Source organism: Lepidochelys olivacea (genome assembly GCF_965140295.1).
Source record: "Lepidochelys olivacea isolate rLepOli2 genome assembly, chromosome: 13".
Classification (NCBI taxonomy): Eukaryota; Metazoa; Chordata; order Testudines; family Cheloniidae; genus Lepidochelys; species Lepidochelys olivacea.
The window spans coordinates 723,916-747,585 of NC_140423.1; the positions used below are offsets into that span (position 1 = coordinate 723,916).

At 44.6% G+C, this 23,670-nt stretch overlaps 1 protein-coding gene across 3 annotated transcripts; it reads left to right on the forward strand.

Annotated features, from left to right (window-relative positions):
* Positions 1-294: 294 nt before the first annotated feature.
* NCOA5 (nuclear receptor coactivator 5) lies at positions 295-22,360 on the forward strand. 3 transcript variants are annotated; one of them, XM_084646129.1, is made up of 10 exons: positions 295-468; positions 6,015-6,201; positions 6,761-6,868; positions 11,055-11,121; positions 14,706-15,056; positions 15,310-15,422; positions 15,707-15,833; positions 17,503-17,702; positions 19,207-19,530; positions 20,186-22,360. In XM_084646129.1, the coding sequence occupies exons 2-10, from the start codon at positions 6,039-6,041 to the stop codon at positions 20,848-20,850; spliced, it is 2,118 nt and encodes a 705-aa protein (XP_084502255.1). In that variant the 5' UTR covers positions 295-468; positions 6,015-6,038; the 3' UTR covers positions 20,851-22,360. The 3 variants fall into 3 exon arrangements, with proteins under 3 accessions (XP_084502255.1, XP_084502256.1, XP_084502257.1); XM_084646130.1 differs by lacking the exon at positions 6,761-6,868 and having other exon boundaries at positions 297-468; XM_084646131.1 differs by lacking the exons at positions 6,015-6,201; positions 6,761-6,868 and having other exon boundaries at positions 303-468.
* Positions 22,361-23,670: the final 1,310 nt, after the last annotated feature.

The window sequence follows — 23,670 nt, forward strand, 5'->3', positions numbered from 1 at the left end:
GGAGGGGCGGGGCAGGCTGGGGGAGAAGAGGGGGCGCGGGGGCCCTGGGAGGGGGCGGGGGGAAGAAAAGGGGCGCGGGGGGGCAGGCTGGGGGGGAAAGGGACCCTGTGAGGAAGGAGGCGGGGCTGAGAGCACGTCGCGGCGACTCCAAGTGCCCCCAGCATGCACCGGGGCTCGCCCGGCAGCACGGGAGTTGCCGCGTTGCACGCTGGGATCTGGAGCAGGTCGCCATTTCGTCGCTGCCCCCACGACGCTGCCTCTCCTGTCATGGCGGACGCGGCACGTGACCGTCTCTGGGGCCTGCCGTAAATCGCGGGGCTGTCGCAGCGACCCCCCCTTCCGGCACGGCAGCGCAGCGCAGCGCCTCGCCGTGCGGTGCGGTGGCGGTTGGGCGGGTCGGTTGGCGCCTTTGTCCTCGCGGCGGAGCTGGGCGGCGGCCTGAGGCGTAGAGCGGGCTCCGGAGCGACGGTAAGTGCCGGGGGCGGGGAGAGGGGCCGGGGCCGGGCCTGGGGCCTCCGCTCGCGCCGGGCCTGGCGGCGTCGCCCCGGGGCCTGGCGAAGGCCCGGCCGCCTCCTTGGGCTTCCGCCTCACAGCGGGCGCGGGGGGCTCGCCGGGCTCCCCCCGCGGCGCGGCCCCGTCTCTGGGCCGCCGCTCGCGCGTGGCCGAAGCCGGGGCTGGGCCGGGCGGCCGGAGGCGCCTTGTCGGAGCGGCTCGGGCCGGGCCGCGGGGTCCGCGAGCGGACGGAGGAGCCCGGCCGCCCCCGCGGGCCGGAACTGGGCCGCGCGCCCCCGGCGGAGCGGGCAGGGCGGCGGGCCCGGGCCCGGACCGCTGTCCGGGAGACGACGGCGCCGGACCCCGTGCTTACCGCGCCGAGCGCCGCCCTGCGAGACGGCGGCGCGTGGGACTCTGCACGCGCATGTGGACATCTGAATAAAAGTCTGTCTTTAAAAATAAACTTTCGGGGAAATGTGTTAATTTTTCTTCACTCACCGCACTGCTTCCTGCTCTGCTGAGTCTCTCTCCATCGCCCCCCCGCTGATGTGAAACTGTTCCGTGGTGCTCAAGCGTTTTATCCACGCGGGTTCATCACGGGCTTTGCACTTGGCTAAACATGGGTAACGCTTCAGGATCACTACTCTTGCTCCTGAATCCTCTCGTGGGCAGGGACAGGCTTAGTAGCAAAGAGGGAAACTTTTTTTAGCAAATAAAAACTTCCCAATTAATTGCTGTGCCATTTGTTTTGACTTTTAAAAAGCTTTCTAGTTCTTTTGCCTTGGGAGGGGGAAAGACTTCCTTGTGCAGACTGAATGTGATTAGTATAACGAAGCCTTCCTATGGTTTTCAGTTGCTTTAGTACAATTGCGTTCGTTTAACGCAGTTGTGGCCTTTGCATGCAAAAGGCAGCTCCATGACCTCTGCTCCTCAGAGCTTTGCAAAGCAGCATGAATTTAATAAGCTTTTGGTCAGTTTCAATGCAGATGTTGCGAATCCTGTGGCAGCAGTGAAAATGTCAAATTTGTGTCTTACACTGTGCTGCTTGGAAAAGCCATGAGCAGGAGCACAGCCAAAGACACTGGCATTGCTCGCAGGTGAGGAGAGCACCAGAAAAGAGCGTAGGAAGGGTTAGACTGCGGCTGTGACTACACTAGACACCTTACCGTGGCACAGCTGCTGCAGCCGTGCTGCCTTAAGGCCTCCTGCGTAGCCTCTCTGTGCGGATGGGAGAGCGTCTCCCGCCAGCATAGTGCTGTTCACACTGGCACTTCTGTCGGTGCAACTTTCATGGGGCAGGAGTGTGTGGTTTTCACGTTCCTGAGGGGCATAAGTTTTACTGACAAAAGTGCTAGTGTAAACGTAGCCTAACAGAGACCTTCTCCCCAATCCCTGCAACAGCCAGGAGGCTTTGGATAGGAGATCCCTCCCAGGGATTAATTGAATGGAACTTCAAATTTAAGCTACCTACTAGCTTAAAGAAAAGGAGGACTTGTGGCACCTTAGAGACTAATCAATTTATTTGAGCATGAGCTTTCGTGAGCTACAGCTCACTTCATTGCATGCATACTGTGGAAACTGCAGAAGACCACAGTATGCATGCGATGAAGTGAGCTGTAGCTCACGAAAGCTCATGCTCAAATAAATTGGTTAGTCTCTAAGGTGCCACAAGTCCTCCTTTTCTTTTTGCGAATACAGACTAACATGGCTGTTACTCTGAAACCTACTAGCTTAAGGCCTCATAGGAAACCTGGAGCCTCTAGCAAGGTCGGGGGGGTGGCACTTTGTTAGCAAATGCAGCATTCTTTTCCCACATTCGTGACAATTAAAAAGATGGTGAAGGATGAGCTTGACTTCTTACCTGGCATTAGCCTGCCCTGAGGCCGCCATCACTATTAACTTTTATGGCTACCTCTAGCTATGGTCCTGCAGCCAGTTGGTGTCTAGTAGTTTTTTGTAGCTGTGCTTTTACAAACTTGCATATGTTGTTTCAATGATATAGAGTATGGTATCAGTATCCAACTTTCTCCTCTCACTAGGCCAAAAAGTGTGAAAGTGGTTGTGAAATGCTAAACTCTTAATTTTGTAATCGGATTAGAGAGATTTGCCATTTCTAACATTTACTGCTCTCTAGCTAAAGGCAGGGGCAAACAAAAAAAAAAGTTGGGGGGGAATGAGGAAGGAAGGGTATGATGTGTTTACTCATCCCACCAGTAGAACAGAAACAGCTGAGTACAGTGCTCTAGGAGAGTGAAGTTGTCCCATTCAGCTTTCTTCCCACCTGCTCCTTTCCTCCTTTGACTTGTCTGACCCAAAGCCACGTGTCTGGAGGAAGAGCTGCTTTTCCTAGGGTAGAATCAGATTCCTGCTATTTACTTTCTGCCAGTATATCATAGACAAGTTTCCACTCTCTAGTAGAGGATTGGGTTCAGTGCACTGCCACTCTGAGGTTTTTTTTTTTAAGCTTTCTTTTCCAGTGACCTGTGCTTGTTCCCCCTATCAGCACTGGGACTACTTCCACTAACTACTGAGACTCTCCTTCCTTAGCCTCCCTTAGTTGGATTCTTAGAAGGAAGCTGAATGGGGAAATCATTCATTTTCCTGAAGCAGTATCCCTGCAGCTGGGACATGACTCTGATGGTCTCAATATTAAGAAACTGACCTTACTCATGTCTTCAACTAAGAAGAGAAGACGGGCTGGGAACAGTAAATCTCACATTCAAACCCTCTACTAACTACTTTTTAAAGTAGAGTTTGACACATGAGGTGTGCAGATTTCAAAGGTTACCTGAAAAAGGAAAAGTATGTCCTTTTTTTGCTTCTTTATGATGTTGAAAACAGGCTTTTTCATCTAAAACATTTTCTAAGTGATTTTTATATTCGAAATCAAGATCTTTTCCAGCCTGTTTTTGCTATGGGACTGTGGACACCTGGAGATTAGTAGGGTTATGACATCTCAAGGGACTGAAACTTGGACAGTTGACTAGGGGGAAAGGATTTTTACTTTGACTATTTAAAACTCTTGTTTTACACCTGTTTGTTTAAAACTCCTGGAAACAGTTACAAGAAAAACTCATTAAATATTCACACCATCTACCTCTTCAACTGATGAGTGTCAACACTAAGCTAGTCTTCCTGTAAAGACAGGGTGCATAAGATGTGGCATTTCGGATATTGAAGGTAAATAAACAACCCTTTCAGGTGTTCTTTATACATTCTAAAGAAGCAAAAATTGGCGCAAGCACATTTTTCCCTTTGCAGTTCTCTTTTAAATGTGTAAGTGAAACAAATACTGTTACCAGCCTTTCAAACTTATTATGAACATAGGTGTGAATGACCTTCAGAGAAGGTCGCCTGATATTACAAATCCTGGAGTGGTTATGTGACAGAGAATGCCATTTTTTTTCTTGCATAATTATGTGGGACTAGAAAAACCAGTGCAAAGCCATTTTATCTTTTAAGGAGTCTTACTTAATTTGCTTATCCAGAGGCTAGTCTTAAAAGAAAACTACACTGATTGTAATTAGGATTTGTGGTTGCGGGAGTAGTCAAACTGTGACTCATAACCTAAGTATAAAAGAATTTTATTGGTGTGTTCAAAATTGTTTTCCCAAGTAATTTCTTAATTCTCCCCCACAAACAAAACAAAAAACAAAAAAAACCCTCTCACCCCAGCAAAAACCCCGCTCATCATTCCTGGGGATGAACTTTAGGGTTTTATTGATTTTTTTTTTTTTTTTTATCCTAAAGCTTTAAACCCTGCCTATATGTTAGCTGTGATGGTTTCAGTATCTCTTAGAGTCAAAGAGTTTAATGCCAGAAGGGACCACCAGATCATGTAGTCTGACCTTCTGTATATCACAGGCCTCCAACACCACCCAGCACCCCCACCAGGCTGGATAAAATTCCACAATTTTATTTGAAAATTTAAAAAAATCCTATTTTTTTAATTTATTGGATTTTTGAGTTTGTTTAAATTATAATTTTTCCTTTTAAAAATTAAACTTGTTTAAAATGAAATCTGGAATTAATACAATGTGTTATGGCCTAAACTTATTATAACCTCTTAAAACATTTAGATTCAGCATATGTATTTTTTATTTATGAAATAAATCTATCAAAAACCAAGCTATCAAAAACTTGGAGTTAAAGCTGCTTTTTTTATATAAAAAGAGAATCGGGGGAAACTTAACTTTTGAGGTCAAGGCTTATAAATACGGCACAATAGGTTATACTGTATTAAGGGCTTGCTTTGTTTAATAACATAAATTTTATATGCTGTTTTGTGCTTTTAATTAAATTCCAGTTATTCTAATGCACCCGGACACAAATTACATGCAAAAAGTTAATTATCTAGTAAATAAACAATATATCACCATTTTCTAACATGCTAAAAATGTACAATTAAGATTCTGAAAATATTAAGCTTCATAATTGCTTAAATGTCTGTTGTTATAGTATACCCACCTAGGTAGCAAGAAGGTATACAAAATTTAGTGTAAAGGTTCTTTTAATTGTAAATCAACATGTTTTAATGATTATACCAACCAATGCAAGTGCACTTTTTAGAAAATAACTCCTGTACGAACGGAGCAGTTGATTAAAATTGAGCTCTCCACTTGGTGATTTAAATTAATCCACTCTGACCCACACACTAAACCCAAAAACCAAAATTAGGCCAATGTATCACAGCCCCCAGGAAATGTTGCTGGTATCTCTAGATTTGTGTACAGTAAAGAATGTTTATAAAATTCTACTGTTGAAATTACTGGTGGAGATGCATAAGTGAGGAGTTTTTGTAAAAAATTCCCTAGTGTAGACCCGGCTTCAGAAGGAGAAGACTTTTTGCTGGGGAAGCAGATTGGGACATAGGAAATGAACCTCAGTGTTGGTATGAATGGAAGATCAGATTTTCACTTATTAGATCATTCTACTTTATATATTTCGGTTAAGTAATTCACTTACTTTTTTTTAATTATTTCACTGTAGATTTTTGAAAATCTTTTTTCATTCATGCCATTGCTGTTCTATTGTCTCATTTTACATTGCTATGGTCAAGATGTCTATTTCCTGTTTATCTATTTAATTAGTATTTTTTACCAATGTACTGAATGCTTCAATGCTGCAGCAGTGGGCCCTGTAGAGAAGCCTAAGGTAGTTACTTGCTAATTAGATTTACTGATTAGGATGTTCCTATATAAAATTACTGTTTTCTTTAATTATTCCTTAGTTTGGAATTGAACTAATGAAAACATATCCTTAGAATGATCGATCATGGATTTAAAATTAAGAGTTTAGGCCGGTAATTTCCTTTGAGCAGAACAGAAAGATCAAACCCAACACAACGTAAGAGAGAGTTTTCTGCCAAACTTCCAAATCATCTGTGTAAGGATTTCTCTTGAATACAGATTGCTTAAGGCAGACCAAGTATGCAAACATGTTAACTTTAACCTTGTTCCAATGTAATTGTAATTGTCATGGATGTGAAATGATATGCATGGCCATTTTTCTTTTTTGCGAAGAGTTGCATTTGGAACGAAAACAAAATGGCTCGAGGACGCATGAGCAATAGCATCAAACAGAGCGACTTCACTAACAGCACCAATCCACAGGATTTAGAGAGAAGACTTTTTGTCGGCAATTTGCCCACAGACCACATGACCCGTGAAGAAATGGAAGAGATATTTTCAAAATATGGCAAAATCAGGGGTTAGTATTTTATTTTGTTATGGCTGGGAAATCATAGTCAGAAACTTAATTTTCATGCCACATCTGATAATAAGAAGGATGACAGTGAAAAAAGTGACCTTTAGTGACATTTTTCTTTATCTGCATTGTCCCTGAAAACTAACTTCCTTTAGTACAACTGAAGCCTAAGGTATGTTAGAGTTATGGCAGTTTCTCTTTTATTCTTTTGGGTTTGAAGTATGGTACTATACCAAACAAGTCTATCCTTTCTAGGGCTCTTGTATTCTCTTAATTGGATCTTGGTCACTTTAGTGCCTTTTGGTCACTGTCTTGTCCGAAGAAGTTGGGCTGTTATATAGCATTTCATAATTGCCTTAGCAACATTATTTTCCAATTTTTGTAAATTCTCCTTCATTTTGGTCCTGGTTAACTTATTTGAGTGTGCTTGTTAAGCTTGGATAGATGTTCTTGGGTAAAGTCCCTTTGCTTGTTCAGCCCTGTGGGGTTTATATAATGGCCTGCATGTGGTAGTACTGTCCCTTAGTTGTAACTGGTCTTGCCCTGCTATTAATTTTTCCAGCCCTCAGCATGTTCCATGGCTATGGGTTCGTGCAGTATGAACGTCTAGAAGACGTCCAGGCCGCTCTGGACGGTGAGAAGGGTCGCCTTTTTAAAGGGTATAGATTAGGTAAGGAAAACTGCTCCATGCTACTCATACTGACGCCAGCATGCATTTGGGTAGAAAGAAGGCTTTTTCTTTTAAAGATCTATGGAAAGACCATTGTGTGAAACCTGCCTTGAATATTAGTCTAAATTTGTATTAGGCACTGTTTTTTCTTTTTTTTTAGTTCTTTGTTCTAGTCTTGTGTGTGGTACAACAACTACTCTGCTCCCTTTTGATATCTTGATCTTTCTCCAAATTTATTTTTATATATTAGTTTTTAGTATTTAAATGGCACTATAAGCATATGTAAAGCACTTCATAACAGGTAGTTGGTCCTAAACAAAAAATCCCGAGTGTTCGCTGGCCTTTACTGAATTTCATTTTTTAAATCCTTTGTTATTGTATGTTAGACCTCATCTTGATAGGTAAAGGGAACTGATCACTTAACTAACAGTTACTGTGGTTGCTTAGGTGACCGTGATCATGACAAGTATTTTGGTACTTTACAAAGGCTAGTTTCACAAAGCAGAAAACAATATAATCAAGTCAATTTTAAACAGAAAAATGTGAATTAAAATTGGTGAAGGAAGCAAGAGAATACAAGAAGACTCTCTGGCCAGCAGAGTTAAGGACAGTAAGGAGAAGTTGAAGTATATTAGGAGTGAAAGGAACCCTGACAGTGGTATTGGCCCATTTCTAAATGGAAATGGTAGAATTGTCAGTTATGCAAAAAAGTCAGTTCAATGTTCAATAAATATTTCTGTTCTGTATTTGGGGGGGAAAGCCAGATATAATCATTATTATATATATGATGATAAAGAAATACTTTCCATTGTAGCTAGTAGCTGCTGTTTAACATCCTCCTTAAGGTTAGACGCTTTTGAATTGGGGGATATGGATAACTTGCATGGCTGAGGAGCTCTTTGGACCATTAATGTTGATTTTTTGATGTCTTGGAGAGCTAGTGAGGTTCCAGAAGACTGGAAGGAAGATAATGCTGTGCCAATATTTAAAAAGGGTAATTGGGATGACCAGACTAATTATAAACTTGTCAGCTGACACTGATCCAGGCAAAATAATAGAACAGTTGATACAACATTTGAATATACCAAATTAAAGGAAGGCAATCCAATTAATGCCAATCAGTATGAGTTTATGGAAGGTTGTCAAACTAGTTTGATTTTTTTATGAGATTACAAGTTTGGTTGATAAATGCAGTAGTGTTTATGTAATAGACTTCTGAAAGGTGTTTGACTTGGTTCCGCACAGCAATTTTAGTAAGAAACTAGAACAATATAAAATGAATATGGTACACATGAAATGAATTCAAAACTGGGTAGGCCTCAAACCAATAGGCCTCAAAACATAATTGTAAATGGGGCATGATCGTTGAGTGGATGTGTTTTATAATGGTGTCCCACAGGTATCAGTTCTAGGCCCTATGCTATTTAATATTTATATCAGTGATCTGGAATAAAATATAAAATTCTTATTGATAGTTTGTGTCCTCTGCGAAAATTTGGGGAGTGATATAATTGAGGATGGGTCACTGATATGGAGTGATCCGGATTGCTTAGTAAACTGGGCACAAGCAAACAATGTGTTTCAATACAGCCAAATGTAAGGTCATCGAGGAACAAGGAATTAAAGCTGTACTTACAGGATGGGGGTCTCTATCCTGGGAAGCAGTGACTCTGTAAAAGTCTTGGGAGTCATGGATAATCAGATGAACATGAGCTCCCAGTGTGATGCTGTGGCTAAAAGGGCTAATGCAGTGTTTAGGGAAATGTTACATAGGAGTTGGAGGTTAATATTATCTCTATATTCAGCATTGGTCTGACCAGTACTGGAATACTTTGTACAGTTCTGGTGTCCACAGTTTAGATGATGGAGAAGGTTTAGAGAAGAGCCAGGAGATGATGAAAGGCTTGGAAAACGTGCCTTTTGGTAAGGCCCAAAGAACTCCTTCTACTTAGCTTAAAGAGAAGGTCAAGGGGTGATCACCACAGTTTGTAAATACACCTACACAGGGAACAGAAATTTGATAGAGGGCTCTGCAGTCTAGCAGACAAAGATATAACAAGATCATTGGCTGGAAGATGAAACTAGACAAATTCAGACTAGAAATAAGGTGCAAATTTGTAACAGCAAGAGTAATTAACCATTGACACAATTTAACAAAGGGTGTGGTGGACCCTTCATCACTGGAAATTTTTAAAACAAGATACATTTTAGAAAAACATGCTATGCAACCACGGCTATTGTATTTGAAAGCAGAAATTAAGCCAAGAACATCCTATGGCCTGTGCTGTGCGTACGGTCAGACAAGATGATCACAACGGTTCCTTCTGGCCTTAAAATCTGTGAAAATCTTCCAAAACAAAAGAGATTTTTTTTAAAAGATGTTTTGTAAATGTCAAATATTTAATCTGTAAATGCTGATGGCACTAAATAAAGTGTTCTTGAAAACTGTCCATTTTTCAGAAGAGACGAATCCTTTAAATGTATGTCCAGTTTGAAGACTTCTAAAATCTTAAACCAAGGAAGCAGATAGTGTTGCACTTAAAGGGTTACATCTGGTAAAAGAATATTCTGCAGTGAAAAGTCAAAATGCAGTGAAAACAGAACTACATTAGATGTACATTTTCTGTGTGCTAAAGCTGAATGTCATGAACACATAAAACCAAACAGTTTAACCCCATTTTTGCATTGCACTAAAATACTTTCACAAATATACTGAAACTCCTTTAATTGTCTCCTTGATAAATAGATCTGTTCAGAGAATAAATGTCCAGCATATCTAAAGGTAAATATGGTAGAAAGTTGCTACGTTAAATAGACAAAACACCCATCCATTTCTGAACCTAGTGTATCTGTCTCAAATAATATCCTGTGAATTTTTATGCCACTTGTTTCTTGGGGTACCACTACTTAATGCACAAATGGTATTTGCCTTTTCATTCACTGCCAAAAGAGAGAACACATCCCTTCTTGTTTAAAGTAAGAATGAAGATTGAAACTAGCATCTTTGTTTTAATTTTAACTAAAATTCAGCATTAAAAGCTTGGGAAATTAAGGTAGATTAGTAAAGCCACCAAGTTTCTGCTTATAGAACTCTACATGCCTTGTTTTTTGTTTTTGTTTTTTTGTTTTCAATTGCAGGAAAATTGAAAGCTATGCATTATTTAAATCCCTAATCATTACAGTTAGTTACACTGTTAAATCCTCAAACAAGTGATACATGTAGCATTTAGGTGATTTTCTTTTTTTAAAGGTTCTCATAACTGAGAACAAAACATCCTAAACCAACCATTACTCTGGGGTGGTTTTGTTCTTGCCCACATTCAGATAATAACCGCATCATCTCTCTACTACCATGGATGTTTTCATAATTTCTCTCCAGGCTAATATTAATCATCCATTGTGGCTGAACTTGTGTTCTTGAATTGGTTACAGCCTTGTGGCTCCCTAGTTCTCTTGTGTGTTCCACTCTGAACATTTCAAGGAACATTTTCTGTGCAGTTACTCAGACGTTAACAATTTTCAGATGTCTGATCTGTTGCATTTATTTGCATCACATTGACCTGATGGTGTTACGACTGCATGAAGTTCACTTCATGGGGTAGTTTTTACTTCAAGTCCTTTGGATCCTTCTGCCTGAGTGGTGGAGATTGTGCAATTTGATGTCACAACAGTCCCCTGGAAGTCAGTTGAACTTGTTTTTGAGAGCCCTTGGGTTCTTTTCCAGAAGGATGGCAGCATCCTCCATCGAACAGGACTGGCTTTGAATTTTGAGATGAAGTGTACTAGCCAACAGCTTTCCATTCACGAAGGATTGTCTGACTCTTTACTTTTTCTCCTGGAATCCATGGAGCTGCATGCTGTTGGTCCACAGACTACAGGAGAAAGAGGTGGTGGTCTCTTATGGGACAAGGAGTCTGGACATGGGCCTAAACATGATAAAGGGATAGAATTTCATACAAACTGTCCACTTCTTTTAGCTGGAAATCACAGTAATCCATGACCAACCCATTGCATTGTACTATCTTAATTTTAATAAAAATAATTAAAGTGACAATGCCTCTTGGCTGAATGGATTTCCTTGCACCATATGGCTGTCTTTGAACTTTTATTGCTTTAACTTAAAATGTGCTGACGATCTTTTTTTTGTTCCATAGCATTGAACAGATGGGTTGATTATTCTTTTCAGATATTAATAAAGCAGCGGAAAGAAGAAATATGAATAAGGCTTCATCAAGGTCCAGCCCATCACGAAGGTAAAGTACCTGGAAGCAGTGAGTTATACTAGGAAGGTCAGGCTTTAGGGTATGAGCCCTCCTTCCTCTGCTAAATGTCTAGTTTTCTTCCCTCACCACCACCTCCCCAGCAGAATGGAGACACTCGAGTGAACAGTCAGAATGTGACCGTCCCTTCCATGTGCGGAGGGCCTCTCTGATTCTAACAGCTCAGGAGGCACGAGGGAAACCTTGTGTTTGCTGCTGTGACTACAACTGGATGCTGCATTTTGCAGCATAGGTTGTGTGAAATTTGTTGGGGAAGGACTGCTGTTTGTTCCTGACTCTTAAGTGTCAGGGAAACAAGGCGTCTATAGAGAATACAATGGGTATATAGCATTCGCCATGCTGTGCAACACAGAATACCAGCACTTTACGTCTTCTGATGTCGAAGGCTTCCAGTGCTGACATGAGCCTGGAAAATGATTATGCAGACAACGCACACTACAGGGAGAGAACTTCCCTTTCTGCATGTACACTTGTATCATATCGTCATCCTTCTCTGTACAGTTACATTGGGGATACTGGGCATCTGCCTACTTTTCCCATGCATCCCTCCCCTAATAAATAGATCCAATGTGTACAGTCCCTGTGTGTCGCTCTTCTTGTGCAGTCACACAGCAGATTAAGAGACACATGAATTAACTACATTGCAGGAGGAGACTCCTGAATAATGTCCATGTTTTACTATGGAGCGTGGGTGAACACTGCAGTTACATTCTGACACAGTATGCTGCTTCTCTGAATATACTACAGAGCTGTATACATAGAGAAATGTCCATGTTACTACTGAGAACTATGTAAACACTACATGTAACCAGTCTCAAGCATCCATGTTTCACAGCTACACTGCAAATTGTATCATGTCTGTGTCAGTAGATATCCCATGTTCCTGTACATACAGATACAGTGGGCCACAGCCGGCTACTGTTTATGGCTGTGTCCAGTTACAGGGGTGTCCCAGCAGATACTGTGTGTCCCTGTTTGTGACTATCTTCAGTTACACTAGAGATCTTGGGTGAATACATTCCTTCCTGGACCTCACAGAAGGAGTAAGAAGTGTATGGGGTTTCCCATGTAAATCCTGAATGTCTGGGGATACAGAATGCAGACAGATACTGTAAATTTGCTGCATTTATACTGCAGAGCACAAGTGGATTTATAGAGCCCGCTGCAACACTGCAGGAGCATGCAAGTACAGGCTGCTGCCTCTGGGCAATGCTACAGGAGCATGTGAGAGCAGAGGCCGGAATCACTGGGCATCGGTACTGGTGATGCCACAGCAGCGTGTGCGAGCACAGGCCGATGCCGCTGGGCATTGGGGTTCAAGCGATGGCGCCGGAGCATACGCGAACACAGGCCAATGCCGCTGAGCATTGCGTTTCAAGCGATGGGGCAGGAGCATACGCGAACACAGGCCGATGCCGCTGGGCATTGGGTTTCGGACGACGGCACAGTAGTGCAAGCAGATTTGCGGGGGCTGATGCTGTGGGCATCAGGCAACACCGCAGGAGCGCAAGCGGAGGCTGATGCCACAGGAGTGCAAGCAGGTTTGCAGAGGCCAATGCCTTGGACATCAGGTGAACAGGAGTGTCTGAGCAAGCAGCAGCTGATGCTATGTGTGATTGTTTGCATCACTGAGGGCAAACAGCTGTTGTGCATCCTTGTTCATGATGTCTCACTCCAGATAATGGATGGATGTGGCCTGTATATCTGTTTAGGTAAACAGAGTGGGAATTAATACCATATACAATGCAATTACATTGCAGTCTTGTATTGTATTCTAGCCTATGGCTTACAGCAGGATATGGGATACTCTGTATCCCTGTGTCTGACTGTACTGTAAATTCCAGGTGGATGCAGTGGTATCTATTCTGGTTTCACTGCAGATTACAGATGAGAATACAGGATGTATTTCCTCTAGTTATACTGCAGAATGAGTGGGGAATACTGTGTGTATCCCTAATCTAGTGTGTGATTACACTACACATCGTAGGTGAGGATATGCTTTATATCCTGTCTGTATAAAGCGGGAGGGGAAACTGTTTCCCTGATACTGAGGATGGTTACACTATAGATCATGTTCAAATATGGTGCATCTTCTCATATATCCCAGGGATGCAGTCTCCCTGGGGCAGATACATTCTGATCACTGGAAAACACTCTATATATTACCTGTGGGTAAAACGATAGTTCATGTTACAGGATACACACTGTATCTGGTTTATAAATAAAGACCACAGGGAATACTGTGTATGGTGGGTGTCCAACTATCAGTTATCACATGGAATCCACATAACTTTCTCACTGGTCAGAGAAGAGGGGCATAGGAAAGTAATCATCAGCTGGGTTTGGTAGGTATCCATCAACATGGTATTGAAGCCTGAACCTCTAGCTGGCTAATCCTGATACTCACTCTCCAACTGATTCCGAAATGAAACTGTCAGCAATGTAGAACTTACAGGAGGGACTTGCCTTCGTCTTGCTGTGAAAGCATGATAGTAATGAATAGCATGTTCCGTACTTGCTTCAGGAACTAGGCTAGTTAGCCAAGGGGAATTTAGCAATTGCAAGTGTTGAAAGGAAGTATTTTATTGAGATTTTTAACCAGGTGTTTCTCTTCTCACCGTTGTAAGTGTCCTGCAGATGTTAGCCATGTGAGAGTACATACTGCTCTGCCTGAAGCTCAGCACTTCCATTCCTAAGGCGTACTATATGTTTATGGCTTAGAGTGAATTGAAGGCTATGCTAGATCTGGAAAGCAGAGCATTATTTGGAAAACAAATTCTGTTTTGGAAAAGAGAAGCATGCAATCTTTCACCTCTCTTTCTGTGTACTTCTGACTGAAGATGGCATGCTGCTGTACTACAATTAAAAGCCTGAGTGAGAGGAGACATTCAGGTACCATTGGGAATCCTGATCCTGCTGGTGATACAGACCTGGCTTGGTTAGTACTGTCCTAACAGAGGGCATCGTGCAGTCACACTGATTTCCTTCAGGGAACATCTCTTCACTGTACAGAATCCAGCCATATGGTCTTCATGATCACAACACACATTTTCGTAAACGTGACAATATTGATGGAATTTTTTCAGGGATTCTGCTCTTCTTTTTCGATTCAGTGAATTGAATGGTCCCTGTGACATTTAACTACAGTATCCTAGTGGATGGGAGGACATGGCACCTGGGGTTCTGTGTACCAGTTGTCTGAAAAACAAATGTTTTGCTTGAAAATTCCTCACTGGCTGTGAGGCGTGACATCTTTGAGCGATGGTTTCTTAGCTGCCTGCCCTTGTCTTGCACAAACATCCTGCAGTTCTAGTGGTGGTCCAGATAGGGTGTCTGGAGCTTGCTGGGCTGTGCAAGGCATTTGAATAAGAAACCTTTTCACAATGCCTTGACACAACTCTTTGGACATGTCTTGCTGCTCTTGTTTTGATGGGGAATAGGAGGGGAGGATTCAGCTGCTGAGCAAAAGGGTTTTTGTGGCCACCCCAGGTAAGAGGTCTAGGGCTGACAGTGCTCGTGTTTTTTGTCTAATGGCATTTCCCTCGTACTTTCCTCAGAGAGCCATATGCGTATGGGGATGGCCGAGATGCGAGACGTGATCGCTCCCCTATTCGAGGGAGCCCACGAAGAGAGCCAAGGGATGGTAGAAATGGCCGAGATTCCAGAGATGCTCGAGATATTCGAGGTAGAGACGTACGTGATCCCAGAGATGCTAGAGACCACAGGGACCCTAGAGATCTGCGAGAGCCCCGGGACATCAGGGACCCTAGAGATCTGCGAGAGCCCCGGGACATCAGGGACCCTAGAGACTTACGAGACCCTCGGGATATTCGAGACCTGCGTGACCCACGGGATCCTGTGTATGATCGATATCGGGATGTGAGGGAGCCACGGGACCCCGTGTACAGGTATCTTATACTACTGGATCGGAGCTCTAGTGATTTGCTGCCTCTCTTGTGATGATGGTACTAAATTGGGGCCTGTTGGTCCTCACACAGATTGTGATAGTTTGGCCGTCTGAAGGATAGCCAGGTACGTATTTTAACGATTAACTTGGAAGAGTGTTCACATGCATTACATTGGGAAAAGTTGGGGATGATGTTGGTGCCTGGAATTTTCACTTCTGAACATGCAACAGGCTGTGAATCATTTGCTTTGCAGAAGAGATGATGCTTATGACCGTTACCTTCGCCTGGAAGACTATTACCGGAGGAAGGATGACCCATATGACCGTTACAGAGAACACTTTGACAGAGCCCCCTTGAGTGCAGAAGGTCAGTTTTCTTCCTCTCCCTAAACTCCCTTCTCTCCTCGCTCCCCCCTCCCCCCCGCCCTATGTTTTTTTAACAAGAATAGCATTGTTATAGACAGGTTTTTATATTCTACCACCTGAAGATGGTGGAAGGTTGCATCCAGCCCTGAAATGAGTAGTGCAACAGATCTCTTGAAACTGTATTGTTTTGGGAGTTGGGCAGGCTGGTGGTGTGTAGCTAATAACTCTGAGCAGCTAGAGTGGAATTATTCACTTCCTCCATTTCCATGGCTGGCTTTCTTTCAGAGCGTCTGAAACGCGAGGAGCGACGCAGGGAGGAGCTGTACCGGCAGTACTTTGAGGAAATCAAGAGACGCTTTGATTCAGAGAGGCCTGTGGACTGTTCTGTGATAGTGGTCAATAAACAGACAAAGTAAGAAGCTAGTCGCTGTGACCAGTTGTGATCCTCTGAATAGAGGGACACTATTTGCTTGGAATTAAAATTTCTCTGGATTTTCAGGGCAGTTTCCCTTGTAGCTGCTATGCGGGAGAGTAGCTTTTGAGCATTTAAGAGCGTTGCAATCAGTTTCTTTAATTCTCTTGGTAGCAGATATTCTCTCTTTGTTGGGGTAGGGAAAACTAAGTATTTTGGCCTTGAAAATATATTACTCTGGGTTACCCCCACACGCTTCCTGTAACAGCCTGGTACTTCATTGATACAGGGCCACCTGAAATGGCCTGTGCTTACTCTTCTCGTCATTATTAATTGAATTATTTATTAATGATTAAAAATTAGCACCATGCAGTAGTAATAAGGGCACACATTAAATGGATTTAAAACTGGCTGACCGATCCCAAAAAGTATTTGTCAGTGGGTAATCATAATCAAATGGGGCTGTTTCTAGTGGGGTTCTGAAGGCAGCTGTAGGAGGCCTAATGCTAGTTGACATTTTCATTAATGATCTGGGAAGTAAATATAAAATTTCTGTAGATTATGAAAAGATTGGCAGAATGGTAAGTAATAATGACAGGACAGTTATGCAGAGCAGTCTGCATCACTTGGTAAGCTGGGAGCACTCAAACAAAATGTATTTTAATACAGCCAAATGTAAGGGATACACACAGGAACAAAGAATACAGGCCACACCTGCAGAATGGGGACTGCTTCCTGACTCTGACAAGGGTCTAGGTGTGCTAATGGACAAACAACCCAGCATGAGCTCCTGGTGTGTGTCAGAGCTGTGCCAACCTTTGGTTGTGTAAACGGGAGTAGTGAACAGGGAGAGTGCGGCACCTCTGTGTGCGGCACCTCTGTGGAACAAAAGACGGTGGCTGGAAGATGAAGCCAGACTAATTCAAATTGGAAATAAGGCGCAAATTGATTAACCGTGGGAACAAAACTCCCAAAGGAAGGGGTGGATTCTCCATCGCTTGATGTTTTCAAGACTGGATGCCTTTCTGGAAGATGCTTTAGTAGTATACAAGTTATTTGGCTCAGAACGGGGGGAACTGAGTGAAATTCTCTAGCCTCTGATATACAGGATGTCAGACTAAGATGTTCTAATGGTTCCTCCTGGCCTTAAAATGTATGAATCTGAAGGGCTGAGACTGGATTGTAAATCTTGGGTTCTGAAGCATTTGTGTTCTTTTCTATAGCTTGTTGATCAATGGTTCATGCTAACTTAGTCACTTCTTTTGAGCTAAAAGCATGACTACACAACTAAGGGAGATCTACAAAACTAGCCCTCCAGGCAGGCAGATTCCAGTTCCTCTCTGATCAGTAATCGACCCATACTCCCAATTGTTGGTTGCGCTTAATATGGTTTTTGGTGCATGCAGATGTCAACAGGCTTCCAGTGCCTGTTGTCCAAAGACACTGAATGTAGGTGGACCCGGTATCTGCTCTTCTGGAGGCTGCTGGGCCATCTGCTCTCTAGGCCTTGTGCACATGCAGAAGTTGCATCATTGGTTTAACTTAAATTCAGTTTTGAACAGAGTTAAACGGATGCAAAAAATGAGCCTGGAGGTGATGAAAGTGAACACACGAGGGTTTCTGTACATTGCTGGCATATTATAACGTGCACTGCCTTTGCTTTGTGTAGGGAATATGCCGAGTCAGTGGGGCGGAAGGTGAGGGATCTGGGCATGGTGGTGGATCTGATCTTCCTCAACACAGAAATGTCACTGACTCAGGCCCTGGAGGACGTAGGCAGAGGAGGGTCTCCTTTTGCCATTGTCATCACACAGCAGCACCAAGTTCACCGCTCCTGCACTGTTAACATCATGTTTGGCACACCACAAGGTACAGAGGCCACAATGGTCTGCTGGTTCAGATCACTCTGAAATGCTGGAAGCACTTCCAATGCTGTCTCAGAGATTCTTCCCTCAAGCGGAAAACCACTCAAGACAAAACGCTTCCTTGCTGTGACATAAATAGCTATTAATGACCCAATGCCCGTATGAAACAATGTTAGAGTGAACCCAGATTTCCCCCTGTGAGGGAAAAGAGCAGTATGGCTCAGTGCTCTGTCTGCAAATCCCAGTATTTCTGGTGTGAAGCTCTGGGCAGCTTTTCTTTAGATGCTGAAGTCCTTCTCTGCAAGTATTATTCAGAGAGTTTGCCAATTCTTAGATCACTGCCCTAGTCCATTCACCTTTCTTCTTGTGAGACCGAATGAATGGCCACAACCTCCTCGAAGGTGCCCCCAAAGGAAACCGTCGCGCTTGTACTCTGTGTTGTTTTATGGTCTTATCAAGCAGCTTGAAAGATTTTTTTCTGCTTATTGCTGCAGTACTGCTGCTGCTCAGAGCTTTAACTATTTAACCTGGAATCAGCAGAGTGAGATCCACCATTGTGGCTTTTCCCACTGTTTTTGTTAGAACCTGTGGGAGCAAGGAAGGTGAGAAGAATCAGGTCAGTGGTATTCTGCTGCTGTTTGGGAAAGCTCTGAGTAGCAGCAGAAGAGAGGCAGGTACTTGGGGCTATTCAGGGGAGCTGGGGTGAAGCAGCAGAGACAGTCCCTTGGCACTGGTGTATTTATATGCAATGTAAGGAAGAGAGCTGCTTTCTTCCTACCTATAGGGGAGTTTTGAGGAAGATCATCTTAGGTATCAAACTCCAGCTAGTCAGGCTAATATGAAAGTTTCCCCCCATGCAGTGCTCAGCAGCTGCAGAGAAGGGGGCTGGGCTTCTCAACTAGGGTGTTACTTGCTAGTGGCTTCCCAATCCATTTGGAGGCAAAGTCCTCTAGCACAGTGCTTCTCAATCTTTTCAGACTACTGTACCCCTTTCAGGAGTGTGATTTGTCTTGCATACCTCCAAGTTTCACCTCACTGAAAAACTACTTGCTTACAAAATCAGACTTAAATACAAGTGTTACAGCACGCTATTACTGAAAAATGGCTGACTTTCTCACGTTTACCATATAATTATGAAATAAATCAATTGGAATATGAATATTGTACTTACATTTCAGTGTATCGTATATAGAGCAGTACAAACAAGTCACTGTATGAAATTTTAGTTTGTACTGACTACACCAGTGCTTTTTATGTAGCCTGTTGTAAAACTAGGCAACTCTCTAGACGAGTTGAAGTACCCCTTGGAAGACCTCGGTGAACCCTGGTTGAGAACCACGGGTGTAGCTAGTAGCGCTGGAAAATGTTCCACACCCAAGCTTGGATACTAAGAGTTGCTCCTGCCTGTTCACTCTGATTTCCTGCTGATCCAGGTCAGCAGAAGGAGCACCTAATATTTGCACCTAAAATCAGTGGGGTCCAAATAGTTAAAGCCTCTCTTTGTGCAGAACATCGCAACATGCCCCAAGCTGATGCCATGGTACTGGTGGCAAGGAATTATGAACGCTACAAGACCGAGACCCGGGAGAAGGAGCGTGAAGAAATAGCCAGGCAGGCTGCCAAGATGGCAGACGAAGCAATTCTGCAGGAACGCGAACGCCCACCACCCATAGAAGAAGGTGTCAGGGGGAGCCATCCGCCAGGGATCCAGAGTCTCTTGAACCTGCTGGCAGACAACCGCTATCTGACTGCTGAAGAGACCGATAAAGTCATTAATTACCTGAGAGACCGGAAGGAACGACTACTTAGAGGAAGTACTGACTCTCTGCAGGGTAAGTTATCAGTCACATTCACTCCAATGCTGTGTACCTTAACAGGCCTTTGAGGCAGAGACGTTTGTTAGGCCATGTCTACACTACCAGACTTTGCTGGTTCAACTGTTGGTTGGGCGGGGGGCGAAGGTATGATTCCTGAAGGACTGAGCTCTGCCAACAGAACCCTCTAATGTGGGCACAGTTACACTGGCAAAACTGTGCTATTCCCTGTGTAGCTTGTTTTGCTTGTGGGAGGTGGCTTCACGACAGTGGCAGAAAGCGCAGCTTTGAAGGTACAGCTGCGCCCCCATGAGGAGTGCATTGCCAGTCTAACATGCCAGCTCTCCCTTCACAGTAGATGCTCTCAACATAGACATAGCCTTAGAGTATTGAGGCTGTTCTAATCATTCAGGGAGCTCCCTGGGGTGTTAGATTCTCTCTGAGAGATTGCAGGGGTACGCCAAATTGTCACGTGAATGGAGACGGTTCTGTAAGTGACATGGCCTGTGTTCTGCTTCCCTCCCACTCACCCAGAGCAGTTCAGTCCCACCTGTTTAGAGGATAGGGCAGTAGCTGACTTGCGTGGCTTGGTAACTATACCCATCAGGACTCCTCTACGATGCCTGTTCAGATGGGCCTGCAGAGAATTCACCCTCTTCCTTTCTCTTTCCAGCTCCATTGTCGAGACAGTCTCTTGGGGCGCCTTCGGGATCGTCTATGACTAGCCAGGCCAGCCTTCCAAGCTCTCAAACTCATCAGAGCACTCAGCCCCTGGCCTCTGCCACCTCTGCTACAGTGTCCTCCACTAACCCCCAACAGGAGCTGCAGGCAAAAATCCTCAGCCTCTTCAACAGTGGGGCTGCGGCTGCAGCGGCAGCAGCTGCTGTAGCAAACAGCAGCTCTGCAGCTTCCACAGCTGCTTCAGGTGGCACTCAGAACCAAAACTATGCTAATGTAGCCAGCAATCAAGCTCGGGCAGTGCAGCTCAGTGCTGCAAGCTTAAACCAATCTCAGCAGAGATCACAGGTCCCTGGAACCCAGCTTCCTGTCCTCCCAGGCTCCACAAGGAACACAGGCCCAAGACCTGGAGCATCTCAGCCAACCCAGGTACATTATGGTCAGCACCAAAATCGTCTGCCTACCCCTAGCAACATAGCTGTTCAGAGGCCCGTATCCTCTTCAGGTATCAACTTTGACAACCCCAGTGTGCAGAAAGCCTTGGACACCCTAATCCAGAGTGGCCCTGCTCTCTCCCACCTGGTGAGCCAGACAGTGGCCCAAGGGCGAGCAGGACCCTCAGCCCCGCAACCCATGGGCTCCTACCAGCGACACTATTAACATCCAGCTGCAGAGCCCATTTCCCTTCCCTTCGCCATTACCATACTTGTAGCTGTTTAAGAGTCTTTTGTCCTAGACCCAGGGCAAATGCCCTTGAAGATGCATGTCCTCTCCCTCTCTGGGTTCTTCGCAGTCCCTAGGCCACTTCTGCCTCCACAGTGGCTAGAGCACTCACTCCAGTAGGATTGCTGTTGAGTGTGTGGCTAGTGCCCCTCTTCCCCTTGATTTGGGTTAGCTGTCTTTGGAGACGAGAGCTCTGCTCTGTCAGTGACAAAGGAGTTCAGAAGCTTCTGTGGGTAGTTGAATTTTGGCCTCGATGGAAGTTGCTGCTATTGCAGACGAGCTGCATTTCCCGCTCTTGGTGGTTGCCATTGCAGTAATGTTTGCACAGCATGTTACACCATGCTTGCATTCTGTAGTCAAGTGATCGGAGTGAATTTCCCAAGGAGCTTATCAGAACAAAGTGGCTTCTTGACCTGGGTTTTTCTGAGACTGATTCCCTTCCCTCTTACAAGCCTCTCTTTGCAGGGGTGTGAACTCTAGGATGGTTCTGGGTTGGGGGGCTAGTGGTTAGACCTTCTGAGGTTTGGGTGAGCAGTATTTGTGTGTGGTTTTAAAAAAACAAACCATATAAGCCAGATGTGGGGAAGGCTCCCTGGTGGTGCTGTAGCAGCTAAACTCATGGAGCAGAAGCAAGACTTGACCCCCAGGTAAAGCTGGGCAGTGAGTGCAGTGTCGAACTCCCACGGCAGGGACTAAGACTTCCTGGCTTAGTGAGGCCAGCAAGGATCTGCTGGCCATACCAAGGAGTGAGGAGCTTTCCAGCTTTTGTTCTAGGTACAATGGCAAACCCAAACCCCAGAACTTCCTACTCAGGCCAGGGAATTAAAAGGCTTTGTCAATTCTCCTGGACCCAGCAGCCAAATTTACAAGAAGTTTGTTACATGTGACACAAGTTTTCTTTTTGTTTTGGGGCAGTGGACTACTGTAACTTTATCAACAGCCCAGCCACAGAAACCCCAGTCTGCGGGCAGCTCCCCCTCCCAGAATTGGGTACAGCAGGCTACCTGGTGGGGGGCAGGGTCTCGACACTCCGCTGGAGCTTTGCGACTCCATTTGATTGCTGGTTAGGTTGGGTTCTGTCGCAGGTCGGGGAGGCAGTGCTGAGAGGACTCCTACATTTTTATAAGTTTCCAAACATTTTAGTAGCAGCACTGGTTGCTTTTGTGGAAACTCAGGTGGAGAGTCCTGAGCAGGTTTTTAACCAGTGTTGCATGTTAGGGCATGTGGCTTCTCTGACTGGATCATATCTAGTGCAAAAGGGAATGCACAGCGCCTCTTTAAAGCCTCTGGGGCTTCCTGGGGAGGGCAGGAAGAAACTGTTTAGAAAACAAAGTTCCTGGAGCAGCAGCTCTCTCTGTCTTGAATGGTTTGTGTTCTGGAGCGTTTTTCTTTCTGTGCTGTTAACAAGAGGACGTGACTTTTTAATAAAATTGGCAGGAAAAATGTGGTGGTGCGTGTTTGACACTAACCGGCTTGAGCAGTAAATTGAAACAGACCCTTCCCCAGGAGGTGTCAGTGCTCGGTTTCCTCAGGTCACCTGCCTTATGGCTTGTCTACCCAGGGAGTTCCCAGGGAAGCTAGTGAGAAATAGCTAGGGTGTAGAATGAAAACCAGTAGCTATTCCTCACTTATTCTCAGGTGGCTGGAGTACCTTTCTGTAATTTAGCTTGATCCACTGTCAGCATGGGATAACAATGTCCACACAGAGAGCTGTTCAGCTGTAGCTATTCTGGGCTTTTTCCCTTGCATCCACAAGCCTGCAGACACTGGCCGGTGCCAGATGCCAAGGAGAAAGTGTGAAAGCTCGCTCTTGCACCTGACTGTAATCCTATTGCATGAGGTGCGGGAGGGTATGTGCTTGTCTCAGATTCTCCTGCTTAGGACTTTCAAGTGCTTTTTAAGCATTTATCCTTACACATCCCTGTGAACTCCTGAATTCACATTGCCACTCTGTAGAAACCATTGGTCTGTTCCCACTTCTCAGCAGAGAGTGAATGGGTGTCACGGCAGTTTGGAGGCTCCCAGTGCCCTGCTGGGGAACTAAACATAGGGCATTGGAAGATGTGTTATCTGCACCTACAGACAACTAGTCTGAGCCCACAGAAAGAGGGCTCCAAAGGTTTTCTCGCTTTCAGTGCTGTGCATGGAGCACTAAACACGCTGCAGTGTGTTCCCCTTGAGCCTGAACTCATGTCATTGCAGGTGCTGTTCATTGTACAAATATTAAATCCCTTTTTGAATCATAAGCTGCTAGTCCCAGTTGCATTAAAACCCTGGACTTTCTCGGTTTATGTTTACTACTGGTTTTGGGCTGACCAGAATTAAATATGAATGAGCCCTCTCATTGGCCCCCTCCTCAGACTGACAAAACCAAGGTTTTCCACCTTCTCCGTGGAGGGTAAGTGCACGCAGGTTAGTGCTCTAAAAACGTTAGGCTGGATGCATTGTATGCAGGCTTCTCCTCCTGCAGCCCCTTATGCCTCATTCTGTTAGATGCCTTATCTGGATTTGACCATGTTGAAGGGAAGGTGCCCCTGTTGGGCAATAGATGGCATTCATTGCAGCATGTGAGGGAGAAGGGGGAGGCTAATGGTATCAGTGAGGGTCATTTCAAATGTCCCAAAGTTCTCTCTCCAGGCTGCTATTCCTGCGAGCCCCTCTGGTTCCTGCTACTAGGCATGCAGCTGCCCCGTGAAAACTAGTGAAGCGTTGGTCATGCGCTGCAGCCTCCAAAAACGAGTGAAAATTCCCCACCGC

What these genes read in the sequence shown, in the direction of transcription:
- NCOA5 (XM_084646129.1), top strand. Translation starts at nt 6,039, where the DNA reads ATGGCTCGAGGACGCATGAGCAATAGCATCAAACAGAGCGACTTCACT. An exon ending in TTTTAAAGGGTATAGATTAG is followed by an intron (nt 6,869 to 11,054) that starts GTAAGGAAAACT and finishes TATTCTTTTCAG; the next exon opens with ATATTAATAAAGCAGCGGAA. An exon ending in AGCCCCCTTGAGTGCAGAAG is followed by an intron (nt 15,423 to 15,706) that starts GTCAGTTTTCTT and finishes GCTTTCTTTCAG; the next exon opens with AGCGTCTGAAACGCGAGGAG.